The sequence below is a fragment of the Mixophyes fleayi genome, chromosome 4, assembly GCF_038048845.1.
Source record: "Mixophyes fleayi isolate aMixFle1 chromosome 4, aMixFle1.hap1, whole genome shotgun sequence".
NCBI lineage: Eukaryota > Metazoa > Chordata > Amphibia > Anura > Limnodynastidae > Mixophyes > Mixophyes fleayi.
The window spans coordinates 214,630,611-214,644,681 of NC_134405.1; the positions used below are offsets into that span (position 1 = coordinate 214,630,611).

Below are 14,071 nucleotides of genomic sequence, written 5' to 3' on the forward strand. Positions count from 1 at the left end.
TTAACAGCTTTCCATTATCCCCAGAAACTCTATTCAGCCAGCTTAGAGAATTATGGTTTGTGATAATGGTGAAATCCCATCAAAGTGGTCAAGCATTTAGTAAACACTTCCATGTCAGAAGAGAGGCGGTGTAGAGATCCGCCAACACTGGACCAGTGCCCAGCCAAGGCTTCCACAGGTCGGTGTAGCACACTGTCTCGTTAGGCAAAAACACTTTGCCTTCTCTGTATTTCGCAGAGTCGTAATGGACCACTCTACTTTCTTTCAGGTTGTAAAGAAGCAAAAACAAACCCTGGGACAGAGAGGAGATTCAAGCTGTGGGGAAGTACATGATCAAGCTTATCCAAACATGCTGGGTGCCCCTGAGTGACTGTGTTGCATGCCTCATAGCTGAACCATCAGCACTGAAAGATCAGAAATGGGCAGGGGTGAAATTCTACATAAAGAACTGCAGAACAGCTATGCAGTAGTTCACAAGGGATGTAACCTCCAGGGCCATTTGTCGGTGTATGCGGGCGCGTGGATGCCCTCAGACGATCAAAATACATGAAACTTTCCCCACCGTGCAGTCCGTGTCAGTCAAACGGTCACCAGAGTTACCACGTGAGTTTTACAAACACCTCCTACACATACCCATATGATTGTTCTGTAAACAGAGCATTAAGAAAGAGGTGTCCCTATACGCCATGTTGCAGACAGGGTTCCTGACGATGCAATATAAACATGTATGTATGTATGAAAATCTGAACCTACTTACACAGCCTATAGCAATACATTCATCATCATTTATTTATATAGCGCCAACATATTCCGTAGCGCTTTACAATTGGGGACAAACATAATAAACTAATAAACAAACTGGGTAAAACAGACAAAGAGGTGAGAAGGCCCTGCTCGCAAGCTTACAATCAATGCATTATGCTAACAAGTAATTTCTCCTATGACTTCTGAAGAAATAGGGCACTTGGCCGATAATAACGTTTGATAAAATCTCAAGCTCATTTAACAGGCACACAATATTGAGACATTTGTAACAAACCCGGTCTGTTAAAAGGCTATACGTTTGGCTGGTTTAATGCCCTGGATGTAGACAAATTATTAAGGAAAGCCCCATCTCCATTGCTCAGACAAGGTCAGTGAGAGACAGGAGTAGGATGGTCCAGTACAATCTGAACGGACTTGAGTCACTTCAAATGCAGCCACACAATTCATGGCGGAGTTCACTCAGATTCTGTTTCGGGGCCCCTAACAAACATAACTGGAGATCTTCTACCTGCCATTCGGCTACAGAGTTTAACACTGCAACTGCACAAGTACTGGGTATTGCAGTCTGTCCTATCCAGTAGAAGGCTCAAGGCTTGTGAGCAGGGCCCTCTTTATTCTCTGTAAGTATGTGTTAATCAGTATTGTTTAATTACCATTTGTTCCCAATTGTAAAGCGCTACGGAATCTGCTGGCGTTATCTAAATGTTGATGATGATGATTCAGGCATGCTTAACGGTGTAGTGCAGATTGGTGTATGGCTGTAACTGTCCAACCAATTAGAGTGCTCAAAGCTATGTATTGGGTATAGATATATCCTAGTACAGACAAACAATCTCCAGAGTGCACAGATACAGCATGGTATCGCAGGAGTAGTAAGTAATTTATGTGGGTTATCTCCAGAGAATTAGTGGGTTGTCAATGCACGTGGTCACGTGAATAGTCTCCGCAGTACAGCATTCATGAGAATAGTCTTTCCATTGAATACACAGTAAATGAGTGTTTTATTTGATCATACATCTTTGATATAACAATGTTTCAAATGTTTATCCTTGCAGAAGAGTCTGGGCCCCTTTTGAGAGCATTATCTAGACAGATCTCAGTAACGGTTCCCACACATCTCACAATAAGATCATACTAAATGAGATATTACTATTCTCACTATGGGTATGGCAAACAGATCTTACCCGAATGGATAGTACAGAAATTTGATCTTCCAATATCTGGAAACAACTGTATTGCTATGTAGGTGAGCAGATTGAGGAAACAAATTACCGTATATACTCGAGTATAAGCCGAGTTTTTCAGCACATTTTTTGTGCTGGAAAAGCCCCCCCTCGGCTTATACTCGAGTGAAGCTCCAGGACCACAATGAAAAGAACCAACCAATAGCATCTGATTAGACGCCCACTTCCGGATATCGTCACATGCGTTCCACTGTGGAACGCACGCCATGCTGAGTGAGACCATACGGATTACAGCCTCTGTGCAACGTCTGGGACTAGTGGAACTTCACCGCTTTTTTTTTGTTTGATCGATGTTCACGCAGACCGTTACGTGGAACTGATTATTTCAACCAGGTCTGACTGATGAACCCGCGGCATATGGATAACGGGACATTCACCTTCCAGGTTTCATATCTGGGGACTGACGGTAATATTCTGTTTACACTTATCATACTTGTATTTGAAGAATCAATTTGCATTCAGCCCCGGAGCTAAGATCATCATCAGCATTTAAGGAACATATCAGCTAAATGTTTTTGGTGTGGCCACACCGGTAATATCTTTTACTCCGGATTATGTTTATTGGAGTGTTCGCAGGACTATTGCAGTTATTCACAACAACCCGTGTTTATGACTAGTTTCAATTTTTTGTGGCTTCAGATTTGTAACGTTTTTTATCCATGTGACTTATATCTAGTGGTATTCTGCAGTTTTTTATTGTTTTACTGGCCAGTGATAGCTCTGTTATTGTCATAATATATTTTATCAATAAATTGTTTTTATTTATACAACGGATCATTCTATGTTGATGGGGTGCACTCATTGTCAGCGCTGATATTTGTGCTTGTTCATTTTATGATCCATCTATGCACCGATACAATATATTAATTAGCCTATTTGTTTTATTTTTAATTAATGTAATTTTATTAGTATCTATTTTTATTTTTAAAATTTACCAGTAGCTGCTGCATTTCCCACCTTAGGCTTATACTCGAGTCAATAAGTTTTCCCAGTTTTTTGTGGTAAAATTAGGTGCCTCGGCTTATATTCGGGTCGACTTATACTCGAGTATATACGGTAAGTTATCTTTTTTCTGCACATGTTCATCAAATTCCAAATCTATCAGACTTCTAACCATATAATCCAATTGAAAACAAATAATGTAAAGTATTCATGGTTTAATGACAAACACTGCAATATTTATTTTGTTACATGTATCCCCACGCAGAAGCGGCATGCTGTGTGGTAGGGTTATATGTGCCATCGGCTGTTTTGAGAATAGAAAATATTACCTAGTCTGCTTCCATTCCTAGGCATTGCCATGAATGAGCCGAGGCTTCCACCTATAACACTGTGTGGTCTTCTCAGTGGTGGCTTCTTGAAGGATCCTGTGTATTGGTGGAGGAAGGAGTGCATACTATGAGACGTTGGAGGCCTGCCATTCTTCACAATAGGTTCTAGTAATCCCAAAGGCCAACACAGTCCATCCAATCAGAAAAGTAAAGATTGTAGAATAGGTTAAGACCCAAGGAGATAAAAGGGAAGAAAAAGAATTGATTACTATCCACACCACCTTATAAATTAAGACAAACATTAATAAAAGTAAACCACGAACCAGTTTAGAATTCATTTTCCAATCTTAGTGTTTTATTCCGTGCACACTAGATCAGAGGTTCTTAAATGTTTTCAGGTCACTACCCAAAAACAAATCTGGGTGAAAACTTCAGAAACCATGGTTCATTTTTTTTTAATCAATACATAATTTTAATTACTTTAATGATGCTTGCAAATCTGATTTATTGAAACACAAATTATGTACAAGATAAAAATCTGAAAGCTGCATTAGGAAGTGATTTACCAGTTGGTCGCACACCAGAGATCCACAAAATAATTGATGATTGTTTGCAACCCACGAGTTAAGAACCCCTGCTGGAGATGAATTAAACCTAATTTAGGTCTGGAATGAAATCATTTTGTTCTCAGTAATGCTAGATCGAGGCATTACAAAGCTCCCACTCCCTACACTTATTTTTCCATGCACTGCCATATTTTTATAAAAAAAAAGTACCAATTCATTCAGAATAAATACCAGATTGGATAGGTTTTTCTTCTACTGGAATGTAAATTAATTAGACCTCTCAGATAACTACCTTCAGCACTGTGTTTGGATGGGGATTATTTTGGGCTATATATTTGGAGTCACTGGCATTAGACTAGTCTGTATCTACTCTATTAAATAAAGATAGATTGTCTTTCTTTATTGTCATTACAAGTATTAAGAATATAATGGCACTAGAACCTGATGCCAAAGGCATTTGTATAACAGTGTATAGAGATCATCAACAACTGAGAGGGGCATATTGAATTGGGGCATTGACAACAGCAATGACTGCATCAGGACAGAGGTACCTAAATACAGAAGAGCAGCTTTGTACATTGGAGGAACCCATAAGACTAGGCAAACACTAAATGTTGTCCCTTATTTACCTCTGATGCACAAACATAGTAAGCTCCATTCAATGCTCAACTGTAAGTTTTCTGGAGGAAGTTTTAGTTAAAATGCACCTCAAAATTATTTTTGGCTTAACCATAAGTCTAATAACCAGGTGAGAAAATGTCACTGAGATAATACTATAAATAACACAACCACCACCTACAAGTCTGGTTTCTGAAAAACACACTTATATTTTCTATAGAAATAGCCTGTTGCAATATCAGACCACACAAATAATAGTTGCATTGAAACTTTAAATGTTCATAAACGGTGTTACAAATGGTCAGCTCTGAAACCTCAATTCAGTTCAACAATGTTAAAAATAGTATACACCAAAAAATAAAAAAATAGATATAGAAAGCTAAGAAATTGTAGAACGTCAACATTTTGAAGTAAAAAATCATCATGACAGTCTCATCAGTTTCACGGTGTTATTTTATGCGGCTTCCCCCTTCCAGATTTCAGAGACTGACATAATTAGTTCTACAGAAAACAGCCAAAGATCATTGATGTAGAGCTAGGGAATTTCAGAAAGAAATGCCACTGATTTGCTAGTACTCGCCTAGTGGAAATATGCAGCATAAGTCATTTTAAATTTTCTGCACATTTACAAAATGATTGATTATGTAAATCATACTTGCAAACTTATGAAAAACAATTTCAAGGAGATTCCTCAAGTAAGCACCACTAGGTGGAACCTATATTACTGTTTGCAGCATGCCAGAGGGAGTTAATATATGGGTGGCACGTCACCAGAGGCTGGAAATGACCCTAAAGTCTTCAACTATCAAATCTCTATTAAATTTATATTACATTTTAACTAAATACATTTTGCACTTCTAATAAATTATATAAATATATGTACATTTACATATACACAAAATTATTTACTGGTAATGCAAGCCTTGTACGGTTTTTATTTTTCTTACACTGAACTCGGCAAGACTTTCAGATAAAAAAAATAATTTCTGGTAGGACTGCCCATTTAATATCACCAGATAGATAATAAATATTTGTGTACACATACAAACTCCTGGGAACTTTTATGCTACTCACTCGCTCCCCTTACTTCTCCATCTCTGTTCTCTTTAACTCTTACTATTATCCCCTCTGTTGTCCCATTTATTATTTTATTTACATTTATTTTTATTTGAATTTCAACAAGATGGGGAGGGAATTGAGAGAATAGGAGGAGGGTAGGTAGGAGAACATGTGTTAACAGGTAAACTTAATATTACAGGTGGATACATATTACTCCTCTAATTCCTCCATTATCCTTCTGATCCCTCTTTACAGATTCCTCCTGTTTCCCAGTTAGGTCCATCTGCAGTTGTGCTTTCTATATTCTCCATTGTCCTCTATTGCTGATTTTAACTCCTCCCCTTGTTTTCCCCCATACACTGCTTCTACTTCCCACTATTCCCCTTGTCCCGTCTCTTCCCTACGGTTTTCTAAAAGTCAGTGTTCCTTACAAGACTTGACAAATATGATGTAAATCCTACACATAACCTTGCTCAATATCTGTCCACAGTACATATGGTTACATTCTGTAATAATACTCAATCACAGCATTCTAATCCTTAATCAGACTGAAGACTAAACATTCTAATGATTGGTAGGATAGGAAAAATGCTTCTTTTACCTGACTTCCCAAAGTAGTTATGTTAAGGTGAAGGCCACCCCGCCCCCCAAGGTACTAAGGCTCAAATGGCAAAACGAAATATGTAAGTCACTCTTCTGCAACCTAATTATAACATTTCTCAGTTTTTTTAATCCATTCATATATTTTCAGAACAATTTTATTACCGAGATGACTTGAATGCAAAAATCATACAGTTTGTCACTCTCAAAATATTAAATGGTTTTCTGAAAAGATGCGGCAGCTTCATCTGGTAATCACATTTTATTGCATCCAAGCTCTCACTTCATCGATTTCCTATAGGTTCAGCAGAAAATAAGTGTTAAGAAGTTACTAGCCTACTGATCAGGGTACCAGCCCTAATTACAATATATGGAAAGCAATGCATGTATGCATTCAGATCTAACACAGATGTGAAAAATGCAGATTTAGTTCCCCCTGCTTTACATTGCACAATCTTCATTTAATATTTCACTTAAAGATTACCCGATTTCTGTACTGTGCTTGATATTTACTATATGAACGCTGGGGACTGCATCCTTGTGAAGGTCAGTGAAAAGGTCAAGACTGTCTTGTGGGTGCCAAGCAAATAAGACATAATTTAACATGACGTTTGCTCAGTTAGCAGAGAGTTCATACCAAAGCGACTGAATAGTTAAGAAAAAACAGGTTGGTTGGAGGCAGAAAATAAGAAAAATGAAATGTTATAGCACCAACATGTATCAACAGATGGATAACAACAACAGTTGTTTACGGTGTTATTTTACAATAAAGTGACAAATAGGGGAACATGTACTATATAGAGGCATATATTTAAAGGTAGCACAAGCCCTATACTATGGTATGTTTCAAGCTGCTGAAATCCAGCATGGAAATTACTCCAACACATGGTAAAAGAAGTTATTTTCATTTACTTCCAAAATATTTTGCTCTAATAGAGTATTTCAAAACACATTTGGAGAAAGTCAGCCATAACACTTAGCAAGGTATGTAGCTCAACACAGCTGACAGCTAGCTGATTTTATGTTAATGCGGTAGCTTCTTCCATAAGGAAAAATTTTGCGTTGTTAACAAATCAAGCCGCATTGTTCAATTATAGCACTTGAATTTGGCTTTAAAAAAATATTATAGATTTTTCAATTACCTTTTTACTGCCTTCACTCTTGGTGATGACACACTACTGTTTTTGAATGCTGTACTTTCTGGTTTCTCAAAAATGATCCAACACTAAACTGAATGGATCTCGGTTTCCTTCTGGTTGGAAAACTGTGTATGGCATTACTCTTACATAGTATAATATATGAAAATGGATTGTAAACTCTTCAGCAAATAAAAAATATACACAGAATTTTGTTTTTTTGCCATACAATTGAAATTGCAAACAGAATATGCATTTTTATAGTGTGTGCCGATGTGTACGCGAGTGTGTGTTTTGTAAAACAAAATAAAGTTATATATCGCATACTCCAATATTTGATATCATCATTTTTCAAAAGGTGAAAAGCTTCAGACTACTCGTTTACATAATATTATTAAATAATTAATATTGTACTTAATATTGCTACACACTCGAAAAAAAAGTCATGTACATTTCAACTATTTAAGACGGATGTGTAGAGGGGATTTTTCGTTGGTCTAGTTTGTATTTTCTGCAGTTCTCCAATGTATTTATATATGTATTTATATATCTGCACTGTTAGGGTAGATCACTCAAATGATGTGATATTTTACAAATGGCTCAACTGCAATAAAATTACAGACTAAGCTGCTCCTTTTCCATGGCGTAGAGGACAGCATATCAATCTACTATCAGATCAACAATAAACTCATTAGGATACACTATAGGATTGGAGAAATTAGGACATTCTTTTACTGTATATGACATAATAATCCAGGCTCTGGTTGACCAAAGAATGATTTGATCAGTTTTTGACTGAAAAATAGCTTAGAAGCCACCAAGAAAGCCCGTCTGGTCAAATGAACAGCATATGACAAAGAGACAAAAAGATAACAAGGTGATGTTATGTCATCACAACTGATTTAAATATAGAAACCCAAAATATTGGATTAGTGCACCTTCAGCAGGAGAGGAATGACACCACTGTCTTTTCAAATGATTTTGCACAATTTATTGGGCCAAAATAAAATATGAAGAAAAATAAAGTTTACTTAAACTAGTAAACTCAGCTACCAGTCAAACATCAAAATGGTTGGAAATAAACAACTGCCCCAGGAAAATGAAGTTATTTCAGTCTGTGCATAATCTACCATAAACATGCATTTCCAATAAGACATTTCTCTTGAAGAGGATTATACATCAGCAATTTGTCGCTACAGAGTAGATTAGAAGTCTCCCTAACCCTGTTTCAGAATAATAAAATGCATAGAAAAGAGCACAGGAAGCACAATATTTTACTACTACCTTAAATACAAGTAAAAGAATGCTAAACAAAAATAAATTGGATTTTTTCCCTTTAAAAGTAATTATGTAAACAAAGTTTCTACATTGGCTTGGCACCAGAAAGTTAAGAGAAATATTTCATCTTTTCCTCACTAGGAGCGTTATGAAGGATCATGTTTCTTCTAAATAGGTACATGAACATTTCCCAGATGTTTCAGTACCACCTCTGGGATTCCTAGTGACCTGCAAAGGTGTTAATCTTGCAAATAATAAGTGTGCCGCCACAGACCAGTTTATATTCCCCATGTTACTGCTGGAATCTGACCATTCTCTCCTACATGTAGCAAGCACCATTCAAAGCTTGATCAAAACTCTCCACAGAGCAGCGCTCTGATATGACATTGCCATTGACTGTCATTCAACTGTGTTCATTAAAATAATAAAAGTTGGCTCAAGTACAACATTCCTTTGATATGCTCTCATTTGTGCAATGGCAAGTGAGCCAGCAGACTCATTCTGTCACTCTCAATCTCTGCACTGAAAAGGCGCCCTTTGAATTCAGAAAGCATGATCAGTATTCAGTAATGAAATAACGCTTCTCTGCAGAGGGATACAGATTTCTAAAATCAGTGACTCTTGCAAGTGAAACCCCAGTAAACAGCTTAATCCTATATTTGCTTTTATTTATTTTACCTTTCAGGAAAATCTAAATACCTTCATCTTAAAAGACTCCCATAAGGCTCTTGATAAAAAAAAATATGTCATTTATTTCAGTGACAGAAGAGCAGCAAAGATACAAGATGTTCAACCACACAGGATAAATGACTACGGTAAGATTACATCACATCAACCCAAATATATCATCACTTGAAGGTTTCACACGAAGCGGAGAAAAAAACGCTACCATTTTATGTAGAGGTGTACACAAATGGTGGCAAGAAATGATAGAATATTATGCTCGTTTCTAATGACAGTAGTACAAGGAACAGTGGTGGAATCTGTCTGTAAGGAAGCCAATGTATTTGCAAAATAGGTCTATGCTGCAGTGTGCAAGGTCATTGCTACAGCTTGGCATCAGTGTTTTCTGTGCGGTGATTACTATGGCCAGTAACAGGCAGGCCAATGCAGGGGAAGAGGTGTTTACATTACAAAAGGAAGTGATAGTGACCAATCTCATGTTATTGCATGCAGGTCAAAATCACCTGTTCCCGTAACCCTACAACTGCATTAAAAATGTACAAGAGATATAAGAAATGCGGTGGATATACCTAGAATGGCCAAATCCCACTCTTGAAATAGAATATGTTCGTGGCTGACAAGGCTTCTCCAATTTTCACAGAAACAGAGACACGGTTTCCCTCAGCCAGTAAAACAATAGATGTTCTATATACTGATGGCACTGACATCTCCTGTCTCACCATTGTCCCGACATGATGAACACAAGTCTTGACACCAACTTTCTAAACATTAAACAAAACCACAATTTCCAATGAATTCTAAGCTTTAATATATAAGCACATCTTGAGCTTTTTTGCATTCAAATGAAAAAAAGTTGTGTTCCATCTGAGAAAACTGTACTGGTTGTGCATGTTAAAAGTCATCACAAGTTGCTTTTTCTTTCTAGCTTATTTCTGTTATTTTTTGTCATGCAAAATAGGTAGAGATGTTTCTTATTTATGCCCCGAGATACAACAAAATGTTACTCTTTGGATACAGTTGGAAGGAAAGCAGAGAGGAGTTATATCCCAGAGTAACTGACTGACAAAATAAAAATATGACTAAAAAGGACAGAAGACCAGAAAGATAAAGAAATGTATTAAAAATTGCTGGAGATCAAGTTGAAGCATGTAATTTAAATTAAAAAGCTCCTTTAACTGGGACACAGTGCTGCTTACCGTTGTCCTTGCTGCTGTTTTCCTCAATAGTCATTTGTTCTGCAAGTTCAGATAGAGACTCGTCTATTGTCTGGCTGCCTCGTAAAGTGAGGGAGAGTCTTCTCTTAAACTTTTTCATGTTTCAATTAAAAAGAAGAAGCACAGCGTAGTGAAACCTACAAAAGAAGAGCGAAAAAAAAAAAAAAGGTTAGGGTGACCATATAGACAAAGCGAGCGTCATTTATATATTAACAGTACAATAGGATCCAAGCAATAACTCAGTCTAAATAGTTACAACATTTCAATGTAGACCTTAAAGTGGTGAATTAAGTCCACAAATATATAGAACAAAAATTATGCAGTAGTTGTAAAGGGCAATTTCCAAAACATTGTGCAACGCTTTACTAGACACATTTCAATGAAATTGTAAGTAATTATATTTTAATCCATAAACAGCAAACTGGTGTAAGAAACATGGCATAATAGAAGAGTATAAGTCTGGGGGGGAATTTAAGGATTAGAGGTATGAAAATGATTTACAAGGACAGAGTTGAACAAAGGGTTGTAACTGGAGAAGAGAATCATTTATTCCTATTATATACCTAGGTTATAATACCCGTTGCAAAGACATGTACACACCACATAGTCGGTGGGGGGTAATGTAAATTTGCTAATCATTTCATTCTATGTGGCTCATTGACTTACAATAATTCACCAGCATATTCGTTTATTAATGACACTGTTCATGTTATGCATGATTTTCCACATTGGTACTTAAAAATTAACTGCAGGAGAAACCCAGATTTACCTAGCATTTGGTTACTACCTTCAGTGTGACAATCACTGGAAAAGCAGGAGGATTCAGATTCTGGGATATAGCTGTATCGTAATAGTGTGAGGCATCACAAACTCAAAAACAAATTTAGATTTTCCTCCTATATCTGGCTGATAAAGACGGTTGGCAACAATTAAGAAAAACGTGACTTGCAATTGAATAAATGATTACATGCATGCCAAATATACCACAATACTGCAACATATTGGCAGTGGGGATTAAGCAAACTAGATGTTAATTAGCTTGCTCATGGCTGTATAATAATTCTAAAACAAGAAAATGGCTTGCAATGTGGAAGCAGACTGAATTTATCCACTTTATAAAACTTAATAGGAGCTTTAAAGGGGGTAGAAACATACTTCCATACTCCCGGACACCCAGAAGAGTAGGGTCTAGTGGATCCTGACTGCATTCACTATAAAATGCAGATACTCACGGCATTGAATAGCGGAAGCCAGGCTGAATGATATCATTAGGCCCTGTCTCAGCTATCCAATGGCATTGACACGCCCCCTTCTACTCCCTGTAACATGACCTGTCCTCCGGGATCTCCCGGGGGACAGATCTCAAAAGTTGGCAAGTACAGGTAAAAACCACATTATTCTTTCCTAGTTAAGAATTAAAATGCATTAAAAGTAGGATGTTTTATTAAATATAAAAAATTGTAAGCCAGTGTTTTACTTCTCAATAGAACTAAGGGGCAGATTCAATCAATAAAAAAAACGCTGGAGTTGCTTCCGGATCCCCCCCCAGAAGTAATGTAGATTTTTGCTTGCATCCCATAGACGTTACTACAGTAAATTCTCTTTTCACCAGAGAATTTTTCATAAAATAATGTGGCCACACTGTTCTGAGGAACATCATGGCCAATAGAATCTCCCCCTAAGAAGTTGAACAGAAAGAACACCACATCAATACCGAGTGGGACACTTGCTGCACACTTTGTTAATAAGGTTGGGGGGTGGGGGGGGGGGGGGGGAGGGGTGAACAAACAGGACAAAAAAAAAAACAAAAAAAAAAAAAAACAAAAAAAACCCCACACAATACACATCCATCAAGTTCAGCCTTTCATGAAACAGTTTGTCACACTGGTTTTGTTTTGCTTTCCTCCTGACTAACAAAATAAACTTCCTGACCTGAAAAAAATTGGATACATTTCTTAGGTCAATCACCACAACATGTCATCTACCAATTATAGCTACAGGTTATATATATTTTACATCCAAAACTACCTTCACCCATGAGAATATGATATCTATATGTGCGATTTGCAAAATGTCATACATTAGCCTGCTCATTACTGGGTGGTTTCCCTCTAAATCACAGCTCCTTTCACTCATAAGTGGAAATGAGCTTTAAGGCGGAAGCAGACAAACAGCATTCATGTAAAGTGCTTGAAGAGATTTCATGATCATATGTGGCAGAAGGAGCATTGTGACTGGATCACTTATAAGTAACTTATGGTATAAATTTATTTAAAGGAAATAGCGCAGGGCACTTATTTATATAATTGCAAACGCACTTATTTTTGATACTGTGTAAATTTTGGTAAGGGAAATCTTTAAATTCTGAGACATGGGGAAGAAATTTGTTTTGTTTTAACTAGAGGAAATGCATTATTGTGAGGTATATATCTGATACAATAAAGCTTTGTTTAGGAAGTCTTGTGTATCTTGGTGTAAGGAAATGCCTTGCTTGGGGTTTTGCAACTTTTCTTGGGGAATTCTTTCCTTTGGAGGAAATGTGTATTCTGCCACCGTCGATAGAAAGGACCCATGTTAATCTCATGTTAATTACACCTTTTGATGTAAGTGTCCAACACCCCTTAATGGAAAGGAAGGGGTAATTAGACTTGCTTTCTGATGTCCTCTATGTTCAAAATAAGATACAGGAAATCACAGCAAGTTTTAGGATATCACAGATAAGTGTAAATATTGTTAGCTTTCCATTGCATGTAAATCTATGTTTGGGTAAACAAATTGCATCCCGATTCTACAAATAGCTTAGACCTCAAGGGGGCTGGCTTATCCAGTGAGGCTGTGTTCAAATCTGTATAAAAAGCACTGTCTTGTATTGAAAATCGTTCTTGTTTCATCTGACCTGCTCCCCGCTACCTTCAACCAGGATGAGAAAATAAACATCACTTGCTTCAAAGACCTGCTTGGAAACTTGTCTATCCCTGTGACCTACAGAGTAGACCCAGCATCCAGTACCACCGCTCTGCCCGCTACCCAGCAGCCTTGGCCAGTGTGATAGGCCAGGGGAGAATCCATCCACAGCAACCCTGATCCATAGGAAGTGGTCAGGAGTACCGGCCCAGGTACACCAGTAATGGGGTACACTCGCAGTATCAGTTACCCAGAAGGAACCCGGTTCTGGATGCTGGTAAGGAGTCCAGTGGTGGCAGCATTTGTAAGGCCCTCCTACTGCGGTGAGAGGGCGCATTTGGGATAACGAAAGGGAAAGGTGGCAAAGTAATCTCAGCAGCAACAGACAGGGTGGCATAGGCGGTCCATCCTGTCACAAGCATCAATAAACTATTCTTTTCAGAATATATATAGTGAGGAAATTCCAATGGCCGCGTTACTGTAAAAAGTTTGGGTAATAGTGCGCTTAAATACCGTTATTACAGTAGTTTATTTAAATTAAAAGGTAATCATGTCTCCAAATTAGAAAAATAAAGTCACCTCACTGCTCCTAACACGATTTTGTACCATTGTCTATGGAGAAAATGTTAAAAGATTATCCAAACACATTTATTGAAATTCAAGAAAAAGCAAACTTAAGAGTTTGTGTAAAATATCACAATTAAGTAGCACTGTACAAGATTGGAATGAGAT

General features: G+C 37.4%; 1 protein-coding gene across 5 annotated transcripts in view; it reads right to left on the reverse strand.

Annotated features, from left to right (window-relative positions):
• Window positions 1–14,071, reverse strand: part of CDK17 (cyclin dependent kinase 17) — a 176,587-nt gene that overhangs the window by 56,958 nt on the left and 105,558 nt on the right. For 3 of the 5 annotated variants that reach the window (XM_075209326.1, XM_075209325.1, XM_075209324.1), the window contains 2 exons: window positions 10,418–10,572; window positions 3,281–3,445 (listed from right to left, as the gene is read on the reverse strand). In XM_075209326.1, coding sequence (XP_075065427.1) covers window positions 3,281–3,445; window positions 10,418–10,535 — 283 coding nt within the window. In that variant the 5' untranslated portion in view covers window positions 10,536–10,572. Of the gene's footprint in view, window positions 1–3,280; window positions 3,446–6,288; window positions 6,414–10,417; window positions 10,573–14,071 lie in introns of those variants that run through there. The other 2 variants (XM_075209327.1, XM_075209328.1) reach the window with 2 other exon arrangements.